We start from the raw sequence: 27,343 nt of genomic DNA, 5'->3' as shown, positions 1-27,343 counted from the left end.
GTGCACCTTCTTGTCAACAGTGGGTTCCTATCTTTTCTTCTTTCTTTTGGGATTGGGTGCTAGGTCCCATGACATTAGCTAGGATTCTAAGACCTTTGCTCAGCTGCTGCTGCCACCACTGACACGCACTCTGCTCCTCAAATACGGAGAGCGTGTTCCTGCCTTGAGGATCTTTGCATTTGCCTTCCCTCTGCTTGGAACTCTTCCCTCACATCCGCTTCCTAGCTTCAGCTCGGCATCACCTCCTCAGAGAGGCCTTCTATCCTTGGTGCCCGGGCACCACTGCTACACCTTTTGGCTTTTTTTTTTTTTTTTTTTTAAAGGATGTTATGTTGCCCAAGCTGGAGTGCAGTGGTCCGATCATGTATTAACTTCAGCTTCCAACTCCTGGCTTCAAGCGTTCCTCCTGCCTCGGCCTCCCGAGTAGCTAGGCTTACAGACTGGGGTTACAGGTATGAGCCACCGCGCCCGGCCGCTTTGGCCTCCTTTAAGAGCTTCCCTCCGCGCTTTGTTCCAGTTCTCGTCACGGTCTGTTCAGTGCGCGGGGTTGGGAGGCGGGAAACTGCCCAATGCCCAGACCTCACGGTCTGTTTCTCCTCAAGCTCGTGAAGCTCTCTGACAGCAGAGACCCAATCACGAGGCGGAGACTTAGCCTTCCACATCGGGCAGCGGGTCGGCCGCATCCTCGATCTGGTCTTGGGGACTCGAGACCAGAGGGAAGAGCACGTCGACCCGCCCGGGGGACCTTAGGGCCACACGCCACCTATCCACCGGCTTCCCCAGCAAGCCCACTGCGCATGCTCCATACTCCAGCCCCGCCCCCCCAATTCGGGGGCGGGGCAGCGCCTGCGCAGCTATCCGGCACTGGCTTCCGGGTGGTGCGAGCGAGATGGGGCGGAGGGCCGGTCTGGCTGAGTAGAGGCGGTGAGTGGGCGTGTGCGCGGAGCGGTCTGGCCCGAGGGCTAGGGGCTGGCCGAGGGTCTTCGGGAGCAGGTCGCAGGGCGCGGAGAGAGCCTGGGATCGCCGTCTGCCGCTGCTACCCGGTATGTCGGCGGAGGCCTCGGGCCCGGCGGCCCCCGCGGCCCCGTCCCTGGAAGCCCCCAAGCCCTCGGGTCTCGAGCCTGGCCCCGCTGCCTACGGTCTCAAGCCGCTAACCCCGAACAGCAAATACGTGAAGCTGAACGTGGGCGGCTCGCTGCACTACACCACGCTGCGCACCCTCACGGGACAGGACACCATGCTGAAGGCCATGTTCAGCGGCCGCGTGGAGGTGCTGACCGATGCCGGAGGTACTAGCGGCGCCCCCACCGTGCCCCCATCCCCAGATCCCCAACTCCCGTTCCCCTCAGTCTCTCGCCAACGGGGCTCCTCATGCCCCTTCTCTCTGCCCGCTGCTGTGCCGTCAACTCATTCTCAGCTCCCTCCAGCCCCGACATCCCATCTTCTCGCCTTTTCTCATTCATAATTTCTCTTCTCCTCCCCCAATCCTTTACCCCCAGCAATAACCAACACTTACGGAACCCCTAACTCTGCCAGGCGCTGTGGTAAGTGATTGAACGTGTCAGTTCATAATCCTCATGACTACCTCTCCCACCCTTCACGCCTCAGCTCAAGACTTGGGAACCAGCCCCGCTGCCTGCAGTACTACTCCTGGCAGCCTTCATCAGTTTCCTGCGACCACCCAGCCTTTTGTTTCCCTCTCTGCTTCAGAACTGCTAACAACCAGCCAGGAGAGCTGGGAGATCTTGTCTGCCTCTGTGTTCCCCTGACACAGGTCCCTGTACACTCTAGGAATCCATCTGTATATACACATTGCAGAAGGAGGCTGCTTTGGGTTTGCCAGGGACACCAGAGTGGAGGGTGGACAGGTGTCCTTGGCAGGTGAACCTTACCTTCTTGGAGTGTTGTATTCAAGTTTGGACCCTTCGTGCCCAAGTGAGACCTTGAAGTTTTGGAGTTTGGGAGTGGGAGAGTCTTAAGGGAGGGGTTTAACAAGGACTGTGAGAGCAGGAGAATAAAAATTTGGGAGGCGGAGGTCTGCCTTCAGGTATCAAAGGTGAAGAATTCGGCCAGGCACGCTGGCTCACGCCTATAATCCCTGCACTTTGTGAGGCCAAGGCGGGTGGATCACCAGAGGTCAGGAGTTTGACACCAGCCTGACCAATATGGCGAAACTCCGTCTCTACTAAAAATACAAAAATTAGCCGGGCGTGGTGGTGTGCGCCTGTAGCCCAGCTACTTGCGAGGCTGAGACAGGAGAATCGCTTGAACCTGGGAGGCAGAGGTTGCAGTGAGCCGAGTCGGCGCCACTGCACTCCAGCCTGGGTGACAGAGCGAGACTCTGTCTCAGAAAAAAAAAGGAAGAATTCATTTGTCCAATGAGTATTTGTAAAATATCAGTTAGTGCTGGAGATAGGTAAATGAACCTGACAAAATTATATAACTTCCCTTTTTTTAGGGAGTTGAGAGATCAGAAGACCAATAAGCAAGTAAACAAAATGTATATGCATATGCAATTGCAGATAGTAGTAAGTTCGTTCTTTTTTTTTTTTTTGATAGTAAGTTCTATGAAGAATATAAAAGTTAAAATGGCAGTGAACTGGACAGGGGAGGTAGACATTTTAATTAAATAGAATGGTGAGAATTAACATCGGGGGTTAGCGGTTTATTGATAAGGTAATTCTGCAAGAACTTTCTCGTGGTGAGAGTCTTCTGACTGTAGACCAGATTTAGATGAATTAATTCTCTGGCTGGATATGTATAAACTTATGAGAGAACTCGCTGGAGATGTTTTAAAGAGATTTCTTGGCTGTGGCACAGGGTTGAGACAGATCAGTATTCAGACTTTTTTGTGGCTTTGGAATCCTTTTTCTTTTCTTTTCTTTTCTTTTTTTTTTTTGAGACTGAGTTTCGCTCTTGTTGCCCAGGCTGTCTCGGCTCACCACAACCTCCGCCTCTCAGGTTCAAGCGATTCTCCTGCCTCAGCCTCCTGAGTAGTTGGGATTACAGGCATGCGCCACCACGCCTGGCTAATTTTGTGTTTTTATCAAAGACGGGGTTTCTCCATGTTGGTCAGGCTAGTCTCGAACTCCTGACCTCAGGTGATCCGCCCACCTCGGCCTCCCAAAGTGCTAGGATTACAGGCGTAAGTCACCACGCCTGGCCTTCTTTTCTTTTTCTTTTTCTTTTTTCTTTTTATTGTTTTGAGACGGAGTTTCCGTCTTATTGCCCAGGGAGTGCAATGGCGCGATTTCGGCTCACTGCAAACTCCACCTCCCGGGTTCAAGCTGTTCTCCTGCCTCACCTTCCCAAGTAGCTGGCATGCGCCACCAAACCCAGCTAATTTTGTATTTTTAGTAGAGATGGGGTTTCTCCGTGTTGGTCAGGCTGGTCTCAAACTCCTGACTTGAGGTGATCTACCCGCCTCAGCCTCCTAAAGTGTTGGAATTACAGGTGTGAGTCACTACACCTGGCTGGAATCCTTTTTTCTTATAATTTAGGCCAGGTTTGGTGGCTCACACCTATAATCCAAGTGTTTGGGAGGCTGAGATGGGAGGATCACTTGAGCCCAGGAGTTTGAGACCAGCCTGGGCAACATAGTGAGACTCCGTCTCTACAAAAAAATAATTTTTAATTTAGTAGTTCCAGGTCACTCAGCAAAGCCATCTTTCCCCCTGCTTCTCCCCACCCCACTAGGTTGGGTGCTGATTGACCGGAGCGGCCGCCACTTTGGTACAATCCTCAATTACCTGCGGGATGGGTCTGTGCCACTGCCGGAGAGTACCAGAGAACTGGGGGAGCTACTGGGCGAAGCACGCTACTACCTGGTACAGGGCCTGATTGAGGACTGCCAGCTGGCGCTGCAGGTGAGGGCCTTCCGAGTCCCTGTGCCTATGTTCCTGGGAGAGCTGCCCAAGCAGGTATTAGGGCAGAAAAAAGGAGATACGGGGTATGGCTTGGAGAGCCTGCTTCTGACTGGCCATAACCCCAGAGAATTTGAGGTGCCATCTTCTGCATCCCTGCTGCCTCAGGCAGCATCCCCACCCCAACCTCATGCCAGGACGTTTGCAACGGTTAAATAGCTACTCTCTGCTGCCCACTCTTCTTATGCAGCCAGTCCAGCTGTTACACTCGCACCTGAGTAATTATCTTTAAACACAACCCTGATCTATTCTCTCTCTCGCTCAGAAATCCTAAATAGCTCCCTCATGTCACTAGGGAAAAACATCTAAATTTAAATTGAAATATAATAACCTCTGTGATCTGGTATCCTGGGAGGTAGCATTCTCCCATGGCTTCCGCCCCCCACGGGCTTTCTATTTTTTTTTTTTTTTTTAAACGGTGAAATTCTTTATTCAAATGAAATCTCACAGAAGCAGGTCCACTCCCAGTAAAACAGGGTTGGGGATTCTAGAGACCCCACCTGCTGGGCCCCAGTTTTGTGGACCCCTTAGGGTTCCGAGGAGCAGAGCTTGGAAAGTGAAGCCAGGACATAAGAGTTCCGTGTCACCTCTGTCACAGCTGACTCAGTGACCTTCAGTGAGTCCATTCCTACCTCTGGGATTCTGTCCTCATGTTCCAAAAGATAGGGAAGGGAGAAAAATAAGTACAAAGTAGTGAGTTTTACATAAAGCCTGTTATTCTGTTCTATTTTTATAGTGTTAAAAATGTCCTTTCTTTTATGATACAATAGTAAGAGGAGATTATAAAAGTTTCTTTTCGAATGCCCTTTATAGATTAAAAGGTGGCCTCTCTGAACAACTTTTGTCTCAGGGAATGCTTACTGGTTCTTGAAACCCAAAGGTGTAAATCTCCTTTGGACAACATCCATGTTTTTCAAACTTTTCGATTGCCTCCCATAGGGAAAAAATGCATTTTAGTGCTCATTATATATAACTGAAATAACAGTTCTATAAAAAGATACTTTTAGTGAAATGTACTCTGATAATCTTTCTTTTTAATGCTGTTTGGGACCCATTACTTATTGCATGACCCATTAATAAATTACCACTTGCATTTGAGAAACATTCATTGGACTAGATCTTGGAAGTGCATTCCTGCTCTGTAGCATTTTTGTTTTGTTTTGTTTTGTTTTGTTTTGTTTTGAGACAGAGTCTCTCTGTCGCCCAGGCTGGAGTGCAGTGGTGTGATCTTGGCTCACCCCAACCTCTGCCTCCCAGGTTCAAGCAATTCTCCTGCCTCAGTCTCCCAAATAACTGGGATTACAGGCACCCGCCACCTCGCTTTGCTACTTACTTTTTTGTATTTTTAGTAGAGACGGGGTTTCACCATGTTTGCCAGGCTGGCCTCGAACCCCAGACCTGACGTGATCCATCCGCCTTGGCCCCCGGAAAGTGCTGGGATTACAGGCCTGAGCCACTGTACCCAGCGTGTAGTTTTAAATTTACTAATGTTATTGTGTACCCACTGTGTGTCAGGAGCAATTCTGCTATCTGCTTGTGTATACGTCTTGTACCCTTGTTTGACATAAAAAGAAACGTGAGAGAGCTTGGATGATGCGTCCAAGGTCAAAGAGCTGGGAAGCAGCAGAGCTCAGATTTGACCCCAGGCTATCTGACTATCTGACCTTCAGCCTCCCAAGAGCAGTACTTTTCTGTACTCCTGCTCTCTCCTTTCCAGGTTCCCTCCGCACCTCACACAGCTCAGCACACACCTCAGTGTGTGGCAGGCACTTCATCCGTATTGGTCTATGCAAACGTTTTGTCTTTTAATTTTATTTCTTTCCCTTTATTCCCAATCCCCTGCCTACTTTCCTTTTCCCCAGGGGCACCCATCCAGTTTTGATGTTTTGATACATATGCTCGAAAAGCTAAAGCATTGTTCTGCATATGTGTGCATTTTAAATGTCCATAAATGGCCTTGAAGCTGTGAATCAGTTTCTGTTGCATTGTGTTTTTTAAATTCAGCACTTTTTTCAAGATCTATTCATGCTGCTCCAAGTACATCGAGTTCTTTGCTTCTGACAGCTGCAGAGGAATCTATGGTGTTCATTCACCATATTTTGTTCATACATTCCCATGAGGTTGGAGACCTAGATTGCCTTCCAGTTCCTGCCCCTACAAACTGTGTCACCATGAGCATCCTGGTACATGTTCCCTTCTGGTTCTGTGCCATTCTCCCGTGATTGTAACTGGGAGTAGAATTGCTGGATAACAGGACACCTGCAAACGGCGTTTTAGTAAATATCATCCAGTTGCTCTCCCGAATGGTTATAGTACTTTATCCTCATAATGAGCAGTGCATAAGAGATCCCATTTCTGCATGTCCTCATCAAAACATGGCATCATCCAGCTTTCTAATTTTGCCAATCCGATGAATGTAGCGTGATCTCATTTTCATTTGCATGTCTCTGATTACTAATGAGGTTCAGCATCTTTTCCTATACTCACTAGTGTTTTTTTGTTTCCCTTCCTGTGAATTGCTTATTCATGTTCTTTACCAGATTTTCTGCTTTTTTCTTTTTCATGTTGCTTAGCAAGAGATCCTTGCATATTTTAGTTCAGTTCCTAGGGATAATTAAACCTTATTGCATATGGGCATGTCTTATACATGCCCTGGAGCATGGATTGTACATAACAAATTAACCTCTAAGCCTGTATCATGGGACTATTTACCTACCATCCTCAGCAAAGTTCAGAAAATACTCGAATTATTTGCTGTTTTTTTGTTTTTGTTTTTCTTTTTTTGAGATGGAGGCTCACTCTGTTGCCAAGGGTGGAGTGCCGTGGCACGATCTTGACTCACTGCAACCTCCCTCTCTGGGGTTCAAGTGATTCTCCTGCATCAGCTTCCCAAGTAGCTGGGACTACATGTGCGCACCACAACACCCAGCTAATTTAATTGCATTTTTGGTAGAGATGGGGTTTCACCATGTTGGCCAGGCTGGTCTTGAACTCCTGACTTCAAGTGATCCTCCTGCCTTGGCCTCCCAAAGTGCTGGGATTCAGGCATGAGCCACTGTGCCCGGCCGTATTTGCTGGGTTTTGAGATTCAGATGAGGAGCTCCAGTTGAAAAAGCCTGTTCTAGGTAAAAATTTCTAGTCAATGTAGATATCGCTAATATTTTCTCTTAGAATGTCACCTGCTTGTGGCATCTAGCATTGAATGGAAATCCTTGATTTTTTAAAATTGCAAATAATCATTTATTATTTTAAAGCAGCATTTATTAATTGTAGAAATTTCGGAAACAAATAATCTAAAAAATAAAAGCACCAAATATCCTTCCAGGTCTTCTCCTGTGTGAGAGTGTGTGTGTGTGTGTGTGTGTGTGTGTGTGTGTGTGTGTGTGTGTGTTTGCTTGCTTGCCAAAGTACAATCGTGTTGTATGAAATGTTTTATAATCTGCTTTTTTGTTGTTAATAATTGCTATCTTTACATGTCAATAAATTTTTATTTAATATCCAGTCCAGGGCATACTCCGGTTTCTCCAGTTGTTCCAGAAATGTGTTTTTATAGCTGGTTCATCAAACCAGAACCCAGTCTAGATCTTCACGTTGCGCCTGGTTATCTGCACGTTGACAATGGAAAGCACGACTTTACAAATAATCTCATGGAAGAATATTGAAGAGATGATAAGAGTTATAGGTATTCGATGGCACGAATGTAATTACTGGTTCAGGTAAAGATTATCAATTGGTGTGTCATTGATAGGTAACTGCCTTAATACAGTGGTGAAATAATACCACATGCATTACTTTATTACAATCCAAGGGGTCCCTTTGTCCTCACGATGCTGGCTTGTTAAAGAGACTGCCAGTTGTCCTGCACAATGACCCGCTTTCCAACTTTGCCTGGTTGTTTACTCCCAGTATCATTTCGTTTATTACCCAGCCCTATCCTTAATTTCCTGTAAACCAGACCGTAGATTTTAAATGACTGATATTGGGCGGGTGCAGTGGCTCATGCCTGTAATCCCAGCACTTTGGGAGGCTGAGGCGGGCGGATCACAAGGTCAGGAGTTCAAGACCGGCCTGGTCAATGTGGTGAAACCCTGTCTCTATTAAAAATATAAAAATTAAGCCGGGCATGGTGGCTCACACCTGTAATCCCAGCACTTTGGGAGGCTGAGGCGGGCGGATCACAAGGTCAGGAGTTCAAGACCAGCCTGGCCAACATGGTGAAACCCCGTCTCTACTAAAATGCAAAAAAATTAGCCAGGCATGGTGGTGGGCACCTGTAATCCTAGCCACTCAGGAGGCTGAGGCAGGAGAATTGCTTGAACCCGGGAGGCGGAGGTTGCGGTGAGCCGAGATCACACCACTGCACTCCAGCCTGGGCGACAGTGCGAGACTCCATCTCAAAAAAAAAAAAAAGAAAAGTTACAAAAATTAGCTGGGAGTGGTGGCGGGTGCCTGTAGTCCCAGTTACTGAAGAGGCTGAGGGAGAAGAATTGCTTGAACCCAGGAGGCGGAGGTTGCAGTGAGTCAGGGTCGCACCACTGCACTCCAGCCTGGGCAACAGAGCAAGACTCCATCTCAAAATAAATGAATAGGCCGGGCGCGGTGGCTCAAGCCTGTAATCCCAGCACTTTGGGAGGCCGAGACAGGCGGATCACGAGGTCAGGAGATCGAGACCATCCTGGCTAACACGGTGAAACCCCGTCTCTACTAAAAAATACCAAAAAAACTAGCCGGGCGAAGTGGCGGGCGCCTGTAGTTCCAGCTACTCGGGAGGCTGAGGCAGGAGAATGGCGTGAACCCGGGAGGCGGAGCTTGCAGTGAGCTGAGATCCGGCCACTGCACTCCAGCCTGGGCGACAGAGCCAGACTCCGTCTCAAAAAAAAATAATAATAATAAATAAAAAAATAAAAATAAATGAATAAATAATAAGTAAAATAAAATGACTGATTTTAAACATTTTGGTTAGAATACATTTTAGGTAATATTATGTATGTATTTCACATTGGGCCACATCAAGCAACCTGTAATATTGTTAGCATGACTTGTCATTAATGACATTCATAATTGGCCCCTGGATCTAGGGGATGGTGGTTTGATTTATCTATCATCGTTACATTTCCTTGTTGCCAACTATAAAATAATGCATATGGTATCATTTGGCCACTGTATTAAGGCAATTACCTATCAATGACATACAAATTGATAATCTTTACCTGAACCAGTAATTACATTTGTGCCATAGAATACCTATAAGTCTTATCTCTTCAACAGTATTACATGAGATTATTTGTAAAGTCATGCTTTCCATTGTCAACTTGAAAAATTCTTGATTTCGATGTGGTCCACCAATTCCTCATCATTTTTTGCCTGATGCTGTATCCTTATGCTCTTGTTTAAAAATGTTTTTCTAATTTTCTATTTCTTGTTAACTTTTATTTTTTGAGGCTGAGTCTTGATCTGTTGCCCAGGCTACAGTGCAATGGTGTCATCTCGGCTCACTGTAACCTCCACCTCCCAGGTTCAAACGATTTTCATGTCTCAGGCCTCCCGAGTAGCTGTGATTACAGGCATGCACCATGACATCCGGCTGATTTTTTTTCTTTTTTTTTTTAAACGGAGTCTCACTCTATTGCCCAGGCTGGAGTGCAGTGGCATGATCTCGGCTCACTGCAACCTCTGCCTCCTGGGTTCAAGCGATTCTCCTGCCCCTGCCTCCTGAGTAGCTGGGATTACAGGTGTGCACCACCATGCCTGGCTAATTTTTGTGTTTGACCTTGTGATCTGCCTGCCTCGGTCTCCCAAAGTGCTGGGATTACAAGCATGAGCCACCACACCCGGCTAATTTTTGTATTTTTTGGAGAAAGGGGGTTTTGCCATGTTGGTCAGGCTGGTCTCAAACTCCTGAGCTCAAGTGATGCACCCACTTCGGCCTCCCAAAGTGCTGGGATTACAGGCGTGAGCCACCATGCCTGGCCTGTGGTTTTAAATATGGATTTTTTTCATATATGGGTATTTTAATCTAAGTGGAGCTCACTTTTGTAAATATGAATTGTGAAGGAATTTAGCTCATTTTTGTCTTCTGTAGGGTTAGGTAGTTTTCCCAGTGCCAGCATTTAAACAGTCCAGAGGTAGCCAGCACCCAAGACGGCCACCAGGGGTTCTTGCCTCCTGGTTTCCAGGCTCTTGTTTAATCCCCTCCCACACGAAATAGGGCTGACTTTTTCAGTTCCTCACCAAGGAGACTCTTGTGTATGACCAATAGGACATTGCAGAAATGACAGCATGTGACTTTGAAGCTGGGTCATAAAAGACATTCCAGCTTCTGCCTCTCTTTGGGGTCACTCACTCTGAAAAGTGCTGTGTGAGGACACTCAGGCACCCCTAAGCAGAGGTCTCCACTTGGTGAGGAACTGAAGCCCCTGCCAACAGCCAGCGCAGACTCCCCGCCATACTGGTGACCTGTCTCAGAAGCAGAGCTTCTAGGCCCAGGCAAACCTTCCAATGACTGCAGCCCTAGCCAAAATCGAGACTGCAGCTTCGTGACAGACTCTGGGCCAGGGCCACCCAGCTAAGCCCATCCCAAATTCCTGACCCACAGAAACTATGTGAGATAATGTTTATTTTTATTTATTTATCTTTAAATAGAGACAGAGTCGGCCGGGCGAGGTGGCTCACGCCTGTAATCCCAGCACTTTGGGAGGCGGAGGCGGGCGGATCACGAGGTCAGGAGATCAAGACCATCCTGGCTAATACAGTGAAACCCCGTCTCTACTAAAAATACAAAAAATTAGCCGGGCATGGTGGCGGCTGCCCGTAGTCCCAGCTACTCGGGAGGCTGAGGCAGGAGAATGGCATGAACCCGGGAGGCGGAGCTTGCAGTGAGCCGAGATCGCACCACTGCACTCCAGCCTGGGTGACAGAGCCAGACTCCCTCCAAAAAAAAATAAAATAAAATAAAATAAAATAAATAAATAAATAAATAGAGACAGAGTCTTGCTATGTCAGCCAGGCTGGTCTCGAACTCCTGACCTCCAACAGTCCTCCAGCCTTGGCCTCCCCAAATGGTGAGATTACAGGCATGAGCCACCACACCTGAACTATTGTTTTAAGCTGCTAAGTTTGTAGTAATTTGTTACCCAGCAACAGAGAACAGACTTCGGTTTCTGGAATGGGGGTCTGCCGTAACAGAAACCTCAAATGTAGAAGTAACTTTACAACTGAGAAGTGGGAAGAAGCTGGAAGGACTTTGAGGAGATTGTTAGTAAAAGCTTAAGGAGTGTTAAAAAGTGTTGGCTGGGCACAGTGGCCCACGCTTGTAATACCATAACTTTTGGAGGCCGAGGTGGGAGGATCACTTGAATTCAGGAGTTCGAGACCAGCCTGGGCAATATAGTGAGACCTTGTCTCTAAAAAAATTAAAAGAAAAAAGGTAAGAAAGTCTGTTGATAAGAGTCCAGTGACCTTTAAGAAAGCTGCAATAAGGGCTTAAAAAAAAGTTAGGAAAACAGATGGAAAGGACATCCTTGTGTAGCGGCAGAAAGTTTAGCAACGCTGTCTCCTGCATTAGTGTGGAGGGTAGGAAACATACCTAATGAACAGATGGTCTAGCTAAGGAGCTTTCCAGACAGGATGTTGAAGGTGCCACCTGGCTTCTTGCTGCTTATAGTAAAATTGAAGAGGAGAGAGTACGTTAAAGAAAAAAACCACGGCCGGGCGCGGTGGCTCAAGCCTGTAATCCCAGCACTTTGGGAGGCCGAGACGGGCGGATCACGAGGTCAGGGGATCAAGACCATCCTGGCTAACACGGTGAAACCGCGTCTCTACTAAAAAATACAAAAAACTAGCCGGGCGAGGTGGCGGGCGCCTGTAGTCCCAGCTACTCGGGAGGCTGAGGCAGGAGAATGGCATGAACCCGGGAGGCGGAGCTTGCAGTGAGCTGAGATCCGGCCACTGCACTCCAGCCTGGGCGACAGAGCGAGACTCCGTCTCAAAAAAAAAAAAAAAAAAAAAAAAAAAAAAAAAGAAAAAAACCACTTGAATGAAAAGGAGCCTGAAATTGTTGGGTTTGAAAATCTCCAGCCTTTCCAGATAACAAGTGATGTTAAAATCAAATGGCTTCCATGCAAAGATTAAATACAAGGCATTAAATATAGGAAAATGTGGTCTAAAGGTGAAGCTGAGGATGTGATGAAAAAGTCCTTTGTTAAGACCTCAGAAATACCAATAACATGCTTCAGAGGGGTCTTCCAGTCGAATCAAATAATAATCGTGCTTCTGAGAAGGTTAAAGGTGTTGTCTCTCAGCATCTTAGCACAACCCCAAAGTAGAGAAGGGCTTATCCTGCAGAGATTTTTTTTTTTTTTTTTTTTTTTTTTTTTTTCAGATAGCTCCCTGCAACCTCCACTTCCTGGGTTCAAGTGATTCTCCTGTCTCAGCCTCCCGAGTAGCTGGGATTACAGGTGCCCACCACCACGCCCCGCTAACTTTTGTATTTTTAGTAGAGATGGGGTTTCACCATGTTGGTCAGACCACTCGAACTCCTGACCTCAAGTGATCCACCCGCCTCGGCCTCCCAAAGTGCTGGGATTACAGGTGTCAGCCACTGTGCCTGGCCACTTGCAGACATTTCTAGGTGTGGCTTTTTTCTAATGTAGTGAACCCTAAGACGTGCAAGATACCCAGTAAGTTATGCAGAGAATTATATTGGCAGAAACACCGCCAGCTTGGACCGAAAGGGACAGAGCCAGTGCAAAAGGACAAGAGGCCTTTGCACACCCAAACTTCTACAGGCAGGAAGCAGGCAGGTGAAACTGTGAAGCTGCAAACATCTTTTATGGAAGAGGTGGGATGACTCAGGGAGAGCCATGGAGAATCATTCCTGAACAGGAGTAGGCATCAAAGAGTTCCTAGCATTTCTCCAACTGGATTACAGAATTTCTACAGACTAGTGACTTATATGTGCCTGCTGTCCCCTGCCCTTTTTTTTTTTTTTTTTTTTTTGAGACAGAGTCTTGCTATGTTGTCCAGGCTGGTCTCGAACTCCTGGGCTCAAGTAATTCTCCCACCTTGGCCTCCCAAGTAGCTGGGATGATGGGCACATGGTACCACACCCAGCTTCCCCTGCTTTTGAACAAGAGTGTCGTTACTGGTTATCCTGTGCCTGCCTCTACCACCGCACACTGGGAGTGTGGAGGCAATGACCTGTCTCTTTAGTTCACAGGTCTGCAAATAGGAAATGTACTTAAGGGCTGGATGCGGTGGCTCACGCCTGTAGTCCCAGCACTTTGGGAGGCCAAGGCAGTTGGATCACTTGAGGTCAGGAGTTGAAGACCACCCTGGCCAAAATGGTGAAATCCCGTCTTTACTAAAAATACAAAAATTAGCTGGGGCGGTGGTGCATGCGTGTAGTCCCAGCCACTTGGGAGGCTGAGGCAGGAGAATCACTTGAACCTGGGAGGCAGAGTTTTCAGTGAGGTGAGATGGTGCCACTGCACTCCAGCCTGGGAGACAGAGCAAGACTCCATTTTGAAAAAAAAAAAGAAATGCACTTAAGGAGCCGTAGTTAAGGAACTGCATGCTAGAGCCACATCCCCACCTGGACCTGATGGAGATGACGAGATTCTATACTTTGAGCTGATGCTGTAATGGGATGATGGGGGATACTGGGAGGTGGTGAGTATATTTGGCATATGGGAGGGAGGAAATCACTGAGGGCCAGTGATGGCCTGTGGAGCCAGCCGCCAAGGCAGCCTGATGATTCTCATCCCCTGGTGCTCGTTCCCGTGTGTTATCTCCTTCCACACTGGACAGGACCAACAGACCTAGGCTGTAAAAGACAATGGAGGGGCCGGGCACCATGGCTCACGTCTGTAATCCCAGCACTTTGGGAGGCCGAGGCGAGTGGATCGCCTGAGGTCGGGAGTTTGAGACCAACCTGACCGACATGGTGAAACCATGGTGAAACCCTATCTCTATTAAAAATACAAAAATTATCTGGGCGTGATGGCACACATCTGTAATCCTAGCTACTTGGGTGGTTGAGGCAGGAGAATCACTTGAACCTGGGAGGTGGAGGTTGCAGTGAGCCGAGATCATGCTACTGCACTCCAGCCTGGGTGACACAGTGAGATTCTATCTCAAAAATAAAAAAGATAACGAGGCTTCTACCTTCTCCTCTCTGGAATTATTTGCTCTGGGAAGCCAGCTGCCATGCTGTGAGGACACTCAAGCAACCCTGTGGAGAGATCCACATGGCAGGGATTTGCTGTTTCCTGCCAGCAGCTAGTGCAAACTTGCCAGCCACATGAACAAGCTTTCTCAGAATGCATCCTCTAGGGGCCATCATGCCTTCAGATGCCCACAGCCCCACTGACATCTTGGCCACAGCCTCACAAGAGACCCTGTGCCAGAGCCACCCAGCTGAGCCACTGCTGAGTTCCTGACCCTCAGAAACGGAAGTAATAAATATTGTTAATTTAACCTCCTAAATTGGGGGCAGTTCATTACACAGTGATAGATAACGAATTCACACTCCATAATTCCCCTCGTACATTTGTGGTGTCTTTAAAAATACCAGTTCTCATATACACAGTGGTATGTTTCTGATCTCTCTGTTGTGTTTCTCGGGTGTTTTTGTTTTTGTGCCCGAACTAACACCGTTTTCACTGTTGTGGCTTTGAAGCCTATCTTCATGTCTGGCAGGGTCTGCCTTTCCTCTTTGCTCTTCTTTTTAAAAACTGACCTAGGCCGGGCGCGGTGGCTCAAGCCTGTAATCCCAGCACTTTGGGAGGCCGAGACGGGCGGATCACGAGGTCAGGAGATCGAGACCATCCTGGCTAACACGGTGAAACCCCGTCTCTACTAAAATATACAAAAAAAAAAAAAACTAGCCGGGCGCGGTGGCGGGCGCCTGTAGTCCCAGCTACTCGGGAGGCTGAGGCAGGAGAATGGCGTGAACCCGGGAGGCGGAGCTTGCAGTGAGCTGAGATCCGGCCACTGCACTCCAGCCTGGGCGGCAGAGAGACACGCCGTCTCAAAAAAGTGCTGCAACGAAAAAAAAAAAAAAAAACTGACCTAAGTATGGGAGGATGGCTTGAGCCCAGGAGGTCAAAGCTGCTGTGAGCTGTGATCACGCCACTGCACTCAGCCTGGGTGACAGCAAGACACTGTCTCAAAAAAAAAAAAAAAAAAGAAAGAAGAAAAAAAGACCTAAGTAATTGTAGACCTTTATTCTTCTATATTAATTTTAGAGAGTCTTATGAGTTTCTACAAAAAACAAATCTGGAATTTGTATTAGAATTGCACATTGGGTTTTCAAGGTTGGGAGAAGTGAGAGGGATTTTGGCATGAAGGTTCTAGAAGACAGAAGAGAAAGAAGCTCATGCATTTGCTTCTGATTTCTTTCTCCAACGTCATCCCAGCCAATGAAGTTCATTCACTCAACAAATACGTTCATTTGTTCAACAAATACTCACAGAGCATCAGTTGTATACTAGGTAGTTATTCCTAGGTGGGAAGAGACAGATCATAAACAAATACAAAAAATTAGAAAAAGGCACTAAGTGCCATACAGAAAATGAACTGATAGGCGAGGCGTAGTGGCTCATGCCTGTATTCCCAGCACTTTGGGAGACGGAGGCCGGGGGATCACCTGAGGTCAGGAGTTGGAGACCAGCCTGATCAACATGGAAAAACCCCATCTCTACTAAAAATACAAAATCAACTGGGCATGATGGCACATGCTTGTAATCCCAGCTACTCGGGAGGCTGAGGCAGGAGAATTGCTTGAACCCGGGAGGTGGAGGTTGCAGTGAGCCGAGATCGCGCGCCATTGCACTCCAGCCTGGGCAACAAGAGTGAAACTCTGTCTCAAAAAAGAAAAGAAAAGAAAAGAAAATGAACTGATAACACAAAAGGCAGGATATAGAGGAGGCTGTTTAGCCAGTGGGCCTGGGGAGGGCTGGCCCTGAGGAGGCACTGTGTGAGCTGCGATCTGAATGGCATGACAGAGCTGCCATGCTGACAGCTGAGCAAAGAAGCATCCCGGGCAGGGGCACAGCCAATGGCCGGGGTGGGCACGAGCTGGATGTGTAAAGCAGCAAGATGTCCATGGGACCAAGGCCCAGCAAGCCAAGGGAGCGTGGCAGAGAGGTCAGCGGAGCTTGGAGCCTGCAGAGCCCTGCGGACCACTGAGGAGTCTGGAGTTGTTCCCAACCAGCTTTTGAAGGCTTTTAAGTGAGGGAGTATGTGGCCTTTGGTTGTGCTGTTAACCACCTTCCGCTTCTTCCCCAGCAAAAAAGGGAGACGCTGTCCCCGCTGTGCCTCATCCCCACGGTGACATCTCCCCGGGAGGAGCAGCAGCTCCTGGCCAGCACCTCCAAGGTGAGGCCCCCAAGCCCTGCAGGGTGGAGGCTCACTGCGGGGGCCTCTCCCTGCAGCCTCACTCCTCTCCTCCATCCTCTCTCCCCTGCTAGCCCGTGGTGAAGCTCCTGCACAACCGCAGTAACAACAAGTACTCCTACACCAGGTGACCACCAGGGTGCGGGGCACTGGGCGGGACCCTGGGATGCAGCACAGCCCTGCTCCTGCCCAAGGCGAGGGCCACGGCCACACAGAGGGCCTACAAGAACATCTGCCTGCCTGCTCGCAGATTTAGCTTTGCCTCTTACCCCTGGCATTCTGGGCAGGTCCTTTCTGCTTCTCAGCTTCAGCTTAGTCATCAGTAAATGGGTTTGGGTGAGGATGAAGTGATAATGGTGAGCCTGTCCCAAATGCTTTCTTTCTAGGAACTGGCAGAGTCCTCCCCCTTGAGGTCAGTACTGTTGTGAGCTCCATTTTACAGATGAGGAGGTTGAGGCACCAAGAGGTGAAGTAACTTGCCTAGTGTCACCCAGTTAAAAAGTGGGGTGCCAGGACCCCCAGGGAGGCAGCCTGGCTCCAGGTCCCGCACGGGAGCTGCTCTGCTATGCTGGGATTTGCTCAGTGCATGTGGCTTCCCTTCTGAGGCCTGTTTAGCCTGGCCCCAGGGGAAGAGGAGGCTTCCTGTTGAGCACCAAACCCTGGGCAGGAGCAGAGGACTAGGAATGCATCCAGGCCCCTGTCCTGGGGTTATAGAGGAAGGGGTGCCAACGCTGAGGCCTCCTGGTCCCCTGGTCCCCAGCACTTCAGATGACAACCTACTTAAGAATATCGAGCTGTTCGACAAGCTGGCCCTGCGCTTCCACGGGCGGCTGCTCTTCCTCAAGGATGTCCTGGGGGACGAGATCTGCTGCTGGTCTTTCTACGGGCAGGGCCGCAAAATCGCCGAGGTGTGCTGTACCTCCATTGTCTATGCTACGGAGAAGAAGCAGACCAAGGTCAGAGGGGTTCCAGAGCCTATGTGGGGGGCTGGGGGTGGCCACGACCAGGACCCTGGACAAAACCAGGTTGGCAGGGGCAAGAGCCCACCCCCGGGAGGCAGGAGCCAGATCCTGGGGTCTGGGGTGCGCAGCAGTGGGCAGGCCACCCTATCCCTGTGGGTCTCTGTTTCTCTGTGAAACGGGGGTCATGGGTTAGAGCAGGGTGTTTAGCCTAGGCCTGTTCAATGTGTTTCAAGGCTGTTTGCAACTCCTGAAATGGGGACGTATGCGTGTTTCTGCATAGGAGGTCCATAGTTGTCATTAGAAACTCAGAAGGGGCCAGACAGAGTGGCTTATGCCTGTAATCCCAGGACTCTGGGAGGCCAAGGCAGGAGGATCACTTGAGCCCAGAAGTTTGAGACCAGCCTGGGCAACATAGTGGGATCTGATCTCTGTAAGAACTCAAAAAATGTAGCCAGGTATGGTGGTGTGGTGGCATGATGACATGCACCTGTAATCCCAGCTACTCAGGAGGCTGAGGCAGGAGGATTGCTTGAGCCCGGGAATTTTTTTATTTATTATTATGATGATGATGGTTTTTTGAGACTGAGTCTCACTCTATCACCAGGCTGGAGTGCAGTGGCACGATCTCCGCTCACTGCAACCTCCACCTCCCAGGTTCAAGCGGTTCTCCTGCCTCAGCCTCCCCAGTAGCTAGGACTACAGGCACGTGCCACCACGCCCAGCTAATTTTTGTATTTTTAGTAGAGACAGGGTTTCACCATGTTGGCCAGGATGGTCTCAGTCTCTTGACCTCGTGATCCATCCACCTCAGCCTCCCAAAGTGCTGGGATTACAAGCGTGAGCCACTGCCTTTTTCTCTTTTTTGAGACAGAGTCTCGCTCTGTTGCCCAGGCTGCAGTGCAATGGCGTGATCTCAGCTCACTTAACCTCTGCCTCCTGGATTCAAGTGATTCTCCTACCTCAGCCTCCCAAGTAGCTGGGACTACAGGCGCCCGCCTCCATGCCCAGCTAATTTTTGTATTTTTAGTAGAGACTAAATGTAGTAGAGAAGTCTCTTTAGTAGAGACTTCACCATGTTGGTCAGGCTGGTATTGAACCCCTGACCTCAAGTGATCCACCCTCCTCGTCCTCCCAAAGTGCTGGGATTATTTACAGGCATGAGCCACCGGGCCTGGCCTAGCCCAGGAATTTGAGGCAGCAGGGAGCTATGATCATGCCACTGCACTCCATCCTAGGAGACTGAGTGAGGCCCCGACTCTAATTAAAAAAAAAAAAAAAAAGGAAACTCAGAAAGGCCCATTGCCAAAAATAGATTCTTAAAACCTCAGGACCAGACGTCTCTTAGAACATCCTCTGAGTTTGTAGATCCTGAGTCATTAATGTAGTAATCATCAGCAGATATTCCCCAAGCCCCTGCTCTGTGCTAAGTACTGTACCAGGCTGGAAATCAAGGGGAATGAAGTGCTGAGCAAAGTACAAGCCCTGCCTCATGCCCTTCCTCATCCGGTCCCTTCTGAGCTTACCATGAGCCACATACCTCAGGTACACCGCAGTCATCGCACGTCTCTAAGCACTCAGTGCTATTTCACACCTCTTACCTCTGCACACACCGTTGCCTCTTGGAATTCTTTCCTTCTATCTGCCTAATGAACTTGTACTTAATCTTAAGACTTAAGCTAAGCATCACTTTCTTTGGGTCACCTTCACTCATGAACTTTCAATCCAACAACCCCAAAGTTCGTCACACTCCCTTCATAGCTAAAGACAGTGTTTTATCATGTGTGGAGGAGGGGAGGGGGTTTGCATCAGCAGCGGCCTGTTAGTTTCTTGAAGGCAGGGCCATGTCTTTTTCTTTCCTATCTCCCATTAGCCAGGCACTTTTCACACATTGGAAGCTAGGAAACATTTATTGAATGAATGAATGAATCAGTGACCTAGCTTCCAAGAAACATCCTGTGTAATTGGGAAGATAGGAAGATAAACCAATAATTAGAGTGCATGGCTCATACCTGTAATCTCAACATTTTGGGAGGCTGAGGCAGGGGACCACATAAGGCCAGGAGTTTGAGCAACACAGCAAGACCCCATCTCTACAAAAAATAAAAAAAAAAAGTAACCAGGCATAGTGGCACACCCAGGTACTCAGGAAGCGGAGGTGGGGGGATCACTTGAGCCCAGGAGGTCGAGGCTGCAGGGATCCATGATCACACCACTGCACTCCAGCCTAGGCAACAGAGTAAGATCTTGTCTCAGAAACAAATGAACGATTAAAAAAAAAAAAGCCGGGCGTGGTGGCTCACGCCTGTAATCCCAGCACTTTGGGAGGCTGAGGTGGGCAGATCACAAGGTCAGGAGTTTGAGACCAGCCTGTACAACATGGTGAAACCCTTTTTCTACTAAAAATCCAAAAATTAGCTGAGCATAGTGGCACATGCCTGTAATCCCAGCTACTCGGGAGGCTGAAGCGGGAGCATCGCTTAAACTTGGGAAGTGGAGGTTGCAGTGAGCCGAGATGGCGCCATTGCACTCCAGCCTGGGTGACAGAGCAAGACTCTGTCTCAGGAAAAAATAAAAATAAAATTTAAAAAACCAGTTTGCTAAGAGCTGTGTTAGATGCTTCCAAGGCCACACAAGGGAACACCCCAGTCACCTGTTCGACTTCATCCCTTTCCACTCCCTCTCATCTCTGCCTCAATTGCATTGGCCTCCCTTTTGATCTTCCAGTAAGACACTGGGTGCACTCCTGACCCACAGCTCTCACGCTGGCCCTGGCCCTCCCCAGGCTGCTCTTTCTGGTCTGTGTGCCTGGTCCCCTCCCCAACTCCTTTGGTCAGATACCACCTTCTCAGCGAGGCCTTCCCTGGAGTCCCTCTTAAAGTTGTAATACTCCTGTCTCTGGCCATCATATTCCCTTTTCCTAATGTATCTCTCTCTGTCTCTCTCTTTTTGTTTTTTTTTTTTTAATCGATGAGGTCTTGCTACATTGCCCAGGCTGGCTTTGAACTTGAACGCCTGGGCTCTAAGGAAGCTCCTGCCTTAGGCTCCCGAAGTGCTGGGCTTACAGTCAGGAGATACCACACCCAGCCTATTTCTTTTCCTAAACATCATCATTTGACTTCATTTATATTTTATTTTATTTATTTATTTTTTTGAGATGGGGTCTCACTGTCACCCAGGTTGGAGTGCCGTGGTGCAATCTCGGCTCACTGCAACCTCTGCCTCCCATGCTCAAGTGATCCTCCCACCTCAGTAGTGGGAACATAGGTGTGGGCCACCACACCGAGCTAATTTTTTTGTAGAGATGGGGTTATGCCATGTTGCCCAGACTGGACTCATACTCCTGGCCTCAAGCTGTCCTCCCATCTTGGCCTCCCAAAGTGCTGGGATTACAGGTGTGAGCCACCAGGCCAGGCTAGTTCATATTTTCTTAAGTGTATGACTGAGTCCTCCCACTAGAATGTAACTTCCTGAGGACAGGACCCTTGTTTTGTTCACTGCTATTTCTGTAGTGCCTAGAACAATACCTGGTGCAGTGCACTCACTCAGTATTTGTCAAATGAAAAAATATACCAAGAGACTAGACAGGGAAGGAGATGAAGGAGAGAAAACAAATGATTCTGCCTGCCTGACTTCAGAGCTGAGCCTTGAAGTATGACTTTGCTGAGTAAAGGAGTGGCAGAGAGGCCAGGCCCGGCCCAAGGACCTGACTGCAGGGCTAGGAGGTGTGTCGATGCAGGGGCCCTGGGCAGGGGGATGGCCCTGTGTGACTGCACCAGAAGGAAGGAGCTGGGGCTGGCTGGCCTTTTGCAGGTGGAATTTCCAGAAGCCCGGATCTTTGAGGAGACCCTGAACATCCTGATCTACGAGACTCCCCGGGGCCCAGACCCAGCCCTCCTGGAGGCCACAGGGGGAGCAGCTGGAGCTGGTGGGGCTGGCCGCGGGGAGGATGAAGAGAACCGAGAGCACCGTGTCCGGAGGATCCATGTCCGGCGGCACATCACTCACGATGAGCGTCCTCATGGCCAACAAATTGTCTTCAAGGACTGACCTCTGACCCTCCCCCTGCCTTCCTCTTGCCTTGGTGCCCAGTCCCTCTCTCTTTCCCTCCCCTTCCCAGACCTTTGCCCCGGCTCTGCTGGCCAAGTCGTGGGTCCTCCTCTGTCCCTTCATTGCATGGCACAGCTCACTTTGGCCCGTCTCCATCCATCCCGACCCCATTGCTAACAACATGGTACATTCCGGTCCCGCCACTCAGAGCCTTCCGAGGCCAACACTTGTCCCTGTCCTGGCCCTGCGTCCTTCCCTCTCCAGCTGGTTAAGAGGGATTTAGAATTCCCTTTCTCTTTTTTCAGTGCATCGTCCATGCCAAAGTGTGCGGCCCTTCCTAACATCACCGCAGTCTGAGCCGCCTCCCACATCGTGCAGGGTAGTCCGCACCCTCCTCCCCACCATCCTCCCTACCTCCTTAACTTTGTACTAGACTGGCCTGGGCCTGCCCAGCTCAGCGTTCTCAGTCTGTTTCATATTATTTATTATTTTAATTTTCTATTAAATTATTGAAATGAGTTGAGGAACTGGTGCTGGCTCCTGGGGAGAGGGATGAGGAGATGCCTGTGTTAGGAGGTATCTAGCCGGGCATGGTGGCTCCCACCTGTAATCCCAACGACTGTGGAGGTTGAGGCAGAAGGATCACTTGAGCCCAGGAGTTCAAGATCAGCCCGGGCAACAAAGCAAGACCGTGACTCTACAAAAAAAAAAAAAAAAAAAAAAAGAGGAGGTATCTGATTGTACCAGGAGAAGACATAAGGCCCTGCCCCAGCCTCTCCCTGGGAAGGAAGTAGTCAGGAGTTAGGAGAGGATTCAGAATTTATATTTCAGTGCTCACTAGCCAGTTCCCACCCTCCGCACCCACCCACCCCCCGCAGTAGAGAGGAGGTCCTGGCTACCATCAGGCCGTCCCTGAGCGCAGTGTCTCTCCAGCCCAGGTGTGTGAAGGGAGCACCCTCCTTCAGGGGTCTGGTGCGAAGACAAAGTCGAGGGCCTGGCGCTCAGCCCCTGCCACGTTGGGGTGCCAGAGGTCCACGATGAAGACCACTCGAGGCCCATCTTCAGGGGAGCCTAGGGCACATGGGACAGGAATAGCAGAGCCACTGACATTAGGTATTTCCACACCAGAGCACTCACCAAACACCATAAAAGCAAACAGTAAATAAGTGACAGGCCCTGTTCTAACCCTTTAAATGTATCAAAAAAAAATTTTTTTTTTTTTTGAGATGGAGTCTTGCTCTGTCACCAGGCTGGAGTGCAGTGGCGTGATTTCAGCTCACTGCAACCTCTGCCTTTCAGGTTCAAGCAGTTCTCCTGCCTCAGTCTCCCTAGTAGCTGGGATTTCAGGCGTTCACCACCACGCCCTGGTAATTTTTTGTATTTTTAGTAGAGACGGGGTTTCACCATGTTCACCAGGCTGGTCTCGAACTCCTGACCTCAGGTGATCCGCCCACTTCTGCCTCCCAAAGTGCTGGGATTACAGGCGTTAGCCACCATGCCCGGCCGATATGTATCAACTCTTAATCAAAACAAACTGTGGTATTACCATAATTATCCCTATTTTATACAAAGCAACAAGCATAAGGAGGTTAAGTCCTTTGCCCAAGTGCAAGAGGTAGGACAGGAACCCAGAGTCCTGTGCTGGTAACCACTTTTCTGTGCACTTAACATTATCTCATTTAATCCTTGCAGTCACTTGATGAAGAAGGTGGTGGTCCTAGGGCATTGGAGAAGTTGAGTGACTTGTTCAAGGTCATGCAGCCGGAAGATGGTGGTGGTAGGACAGGAAGTCCGTTGGGCCTGATTCTGCTGTCTAGTCTACGCTCCTTTGCTCCTGAGTCCCTCATCCCCCCTGCAGAATGGGCACCCCGTTACCATTGTGAGCCACTGTGTGTAGAAAAGAGTCGTCCACCAGTAGACAGTGCCCCTCCGCCCAGCACTGGGGCTCACCGCCGACCACCAGCTCACAGCCAGGAGGGATCTTTAGGCCTGTAAGAAGAGACGCGGGCATCCAGCACTCCTGCCTCCAAGCCAGGGGCCCATCCTGGCCAGTCAGTTTGCAGCTCTAAGCGTCTTAAATGCCAGGTTTTGTGGTCGTCCTCCTTTCTTTCCAGAAAGTGGCCACAGTATAATTATAATACAGTCCTGGAGGAGGGAAGTGCTGGGAGATTAGCGAAACGCTGCTGTGGGTAGCGTGACCCATCTATTTTTTTGAGACAAAGTCTCACTCTGTGACCCAGGCTGGAGTGCAGTGGTGTGATCTCAGCTCACTCTGCCTCCCAGGTTCAAGTGATTCTCATGTCTCAGCCTCCTGAGTAGCTGCTAGGATTACAGGCACGTGCCACAATTCCGGGCTAATTTTTTTTTTTTTTTTTTTTTTGAGATTTAGTTTTGCTCTGCCACCAGGTTGGAGTGCAGTGGCATGATCTTGGCTTACTGCAACCTCCGCCTCCTGGGTTCAAGCAATTCTCCTGCCTCAGCCTCCCAAGTAGCTGGGATTACAGCTGCCCGCCACGACGCCTGGCTAATTTTTGTGTTTTTAGTAGAGACGGGGTTTTGCCATGTTGGCCAGGCTGATCTCGAACCCCTGAGCTCAAGTGATCTGCCTACCTCAGCCTCCCAAAATGCTGGGATTACAGGTGTGAGCCACTGTGCCTGGCCAGACCCATTTTATTTTATTTTATTTTATTTTATTTTTTCATTTCATTTCATTTTATTTATTTTATTTTATTCTTAGACAGCACTGGTCTTGAACTCCTGGCCTCAAGCAATCCTCCTGCCTTGGCCTCCGAAAGTGCTAGTATTTCAGGGATGAGCCACGGCGCCTGGCAGGAACCTCTCATTTTAGAGAAAAGAGAAAGCTTCCTGGAGGAAATGGCGTTTCCTCCTGGACTTCCTGACAGTTTGACTCAAGAGCTTACTGTGTGATAGGTGCTGTCTCCCCACGAGGTATAAGATTAAAGAGGATCCTGGCCCAAGGACCACATGGCCGAGTGCGGTGAGGAAAGTGAGCAGCCAAGTCAAATGATGGGGGAACAGGAAGGAATCCCAGAGGAAGTGTGGCACTTGAAAACTTGAATCCTGAAGGCGGAGCAGGAGTTTTCCAGGAGGTGGTACGGGGGAAGGGGATTCTACGTTGAAAAGAACAGCACGTGTGGCATCTGTCAGGACTGGCCAGAAGGCTTTCATGATTTAGAGCACAGAGAGAGGGAGGAGAGGAAGGATCGGGAACTGATCCTGAGGCCAGTGTGCCCTGAAGTGTAGGACACATCCAGCTGGCAGCACAGGAGATGATTTGGGGCAAAACAAGGTCATGGTATGGAATAACAGAAAATTATTTCCCTTTCCATTTTCTTCCAGTCTTTAAGACATCAAAAAGTGCGGGGTGCGGTGCCTCACGCCTGTAATCTCAGCACTTTGGGAGGCCAAGACAGGAGGATCACTTGAGACCAGGAGTTTGGGTCCAGCCTGTCTTTACACAATTTTCTTTTTCTTTTTTTGAGATGAAGTTTCACTCTTGTTGCCCAGGTTGGAGTGCAATGTTGTGATCTCGACTCACTGCAACCTCCGCCTCCTGGGTTCAAGTGATTCTCCTGCCTTAGCCTCCCAAGTAGCTGGGATTACAGGCATGCGCCACCACACCCAGCTAATTTTTTGTAATTTTAGTGGAGACAGGGTTTCTCCATGTTGGTCAGCTGGTCTCAAACTCCCAACCTCAGGTAATCCGCCTGCCTCGGCCTCCCAAAGTGCTGCGATTACAGGCGTGAGCCACCACGCCCGGCCTACACAAATTTTTTAAAAATCAGCCAAGCATAGTGGTGGGCACTGGTCCTTGGGGCTGGTCCCAGCTACTCAGGAGGTTGAGGTGAGAGGATCCCTTGATCTCAGGAAGTCAAGGTTGTAGTGAGCCATATTTGTGCCACTGCACACTCTAGCCTGGGTGACAGAGCGAGAGCTTGTCTCAAAAAAAATAAAAGGCCAGGCGCGGTGGCTCACACCTGTAATCCCAGCACTTTGGGAGGTGGAGGTGGGGGGATCACGAGGTTAGGAGATCCAGACCACAGTGAAACCCCGTGTCTACTAAAAATACAAAAAATTAACCCGGCACGGTGGCGGGTGCCTGCCTGTAGTCCCAGCTACTCAGAAGGCTGAGGCAGGAGAATGGCGTGAACCTGGGAGGTGGAGCTTGCAGTGAGCGGAGATCATGCCACTGCACTCCAGCCTGGGCGACAGAGCGAGACTCCGTCTCAAAAAAAAAAAAAAAAAAAGTGTAGGCTTCAGGATCAGAGAGACTAGAGCACTTAACTAGAATGTTCTAGACTGTTGAAAGCTTTCTTTTTAAAATTTCAGCTTGTGTTTATGAGTACTTTCTTGTCACCCAGGCTGGAGTGCAGTAGCACAATCTCAGCTCACTGCAGCCTCAAACTCCTGAGCTCAAGTGATCCTCCCACCTCAGCCTCTCCAGTAGCTGGGACCATAGGCACGGACCACCATGCCCAGCTAATTGCTTTATTATTTGTAGAGACAGAGTCTCACTATGTTGTCCAGGCTTTTTATGAGTACTTCTACTTAGGGCAAGTAATACTGATGATAGTGCTATAAATATTTCTTTTAAATACGAAGAACAAAAGGTCGGGGGGAGAGCCAAGGTGAAGAAACGCAGTACAGGTGGGAATGACTACGGCAAAGCTTATGAATATGGTGTGCAGATAGCCGAGGCTCAGGAAATGCTGCTGTGGGTGGCAACAGGGAGCCATGGAAGAAGAGAGGCACAATGAGAACTGTAGAGCAGACAGCTCTGTGGTGGAGAGAAGGGTCTGGGAGGAAAATCATCAAGGCAAGGAGGTTGTCAGTAGGCGGCAGCTACTTACCCAGATGGCATCTGACCCGGGCATTGGTGGGCCCACAGCGGCCCTCGAGCCGGGCCCCAGGCAGGAGAACGGAAAAGCCGGCATTGCCGAAGGTGTTGGCACTCATAAAGCTTCGAAGCCCCCTCAGTGCCCGATAGGCCCCCGGGCACCGGCGGCAGTTGCTGGGTTGGCACCGGCCTGCTTGGTACAGCAGGAGCTGGTAGCACCCGGGGGCCAGAGGTGGGGACCAGCCCCGAGGCAGAGGGGTAGTCCCTGAGAAGTCCCAGCTCACAGCCCCGAAGTCCCGTAAAATGGCAGGGAAGCTGCTCTCCAGGAGCTCCACGTCGTGCCGCTGGGCATCCCGCGGCACAAAGGGGGCTGAAGGCAGGTCTGGTAGGAAAAGCAGTCCTGGGCGCTGAATACCTAGGACCCCTGGCCCTCTCCCAGGGCCTGGGCCACCCTGAGCTGCCCGCCTCACTCTACCCATCCCAGCCCAGGAGTAGCGCCTTGCGTAGGCCCGAAGCCGCCGGCTCACTAGGCCTTCCGTTCTAGGTCCTTCCCCGGGATCCCCAGGACCCCTTCGGTTTGGTCCGCCGGCCTCCGAGCATCCCACAGGCCCACCACGAACACCCCTAGCCCGGCTCCCAGCCCCTAAGGCCTGTATGTCTTGGGAGCCCAGGCGGTAGCAGTACCAGAGGAACAGGGAAGTGAGGGCCCCGAAGAGCAAGGTGAGGGCCGAGGAGGCCAGGGGTAGTGGCCACGGGAGCATGGTCAGGGAGGCCCTAGCCAAGAGGCCTGGGGCGTCCTCCGGACCCCAGTTCCCCTGTCCCCCCAGCTCCCCACCTGTCCCTTCCATGGCTGTCCCCTGGCTCCCCGCTGGACTGTTTCCCTTCCACATTCCACTCTGGGCTCTCTCTCTCCTTCCGCGGTCCTCTCTCCACGCTGAAGCTCCCTCTCCCCTCCTTCATGCACCTCTAACCCTCCTCTCCTTTCTCTCCCCTCTTCTCTCTCCTTCTACCTCTTCTTCCTCTTCTCCCTCTGTCGCCTCCTCTCCCTCTTCTTTCGCCTTCCAGCAGCCTCCTCTCTCTCTCGCTCTGCTTCTCTCTCCCGCCTCAATCTCCCCCTTTCCTCCCCACCCCCGCTTTTCGCTCGCTCTCTCTCCCGC

General features: G+C 49.9%; 2 protein-coding genes across 4 annotated transcripts; one reads left to right on the top strand and one right to left on the bottom strand.

Annotated features, from left to right (window-relative positions):
- The first annotated feature begins 836 nt into the window (after positions 1-836).
- On the top strand, positions 837-21,852 carry KCTD13 (potassium channel tetramerization domain containing 13). 3 transcript variants are annotated; one of them, XM_021933283.2, is made up of 7 exons: positions 857-1,043; positions 1,165-1,289; positions 3,697-3,866; positions 16,212-16,301; positions 16,394-16,446; positions 17,080-17,275; positions 21,092-21,846. In XM_021933283.2, exons 2-7 carry the CDS (start codon positions 1,238-1,240, stop codon positions 21,326-21,328), a joined length of 798 nt encoding a protein of 265 aa, XP_021788975.1. In that variant the 5' UTR covers positions 857-1,043; positions 1,165-1,237; the 3' UTR covers positions 21,329-21,846. The 3 variants fall into 3 exon arrangements, with proteins under 3 accessions (XP_003918755.1, XP_021788975.1, XP_009197123.1); XM_009198859.3 differs by having other exon boundaries at positions 860-924; XM_003918706.4 differs by having other exon boundaries at positions 837-1,289; positions 21,092-21,852.
- Positions 21,853-22,129: 277 nt separating this feature from the next.
- On the bottom strand, positions 22,130-27,201 carry ASPHD1 (aspartate beta-hydroxylase domain containing 1). The gene is given in 4 exon segments (XM_003918708.5): positions 22,130-22,399; positions 23,204-23,317; positions 26,200-27,089; positions 27,091-27,201. Coding segments are annotated over 4 exon segments (1,170 nt in total). The 5' UTR covers positions 27,147-27,201; the 3' UTR covers positions 22,130-22,289.
- Between the last annotated feature and the right edge of the window lie 142 nt (positions 27,202-27,343).

Source organism: Papio anubis, chromosome 18, assembly GCF_008728515.1.
Source record: "Papio anubis isolate 15944 chromosome 18, Panubis1.0, whole genome shotgun sequence".
Classification (NCBI taxonomy): domain Eukaryota; kingdom Metazoa; phylum Chordata; class Mammalia; order Primates; family Cercopithecidae; genus Papio; species Papio anubis.
Note: the sequence above shows the minus strand (reverse complement) of the source record. Positions and strands in the feature narration are given on the sequence as shown.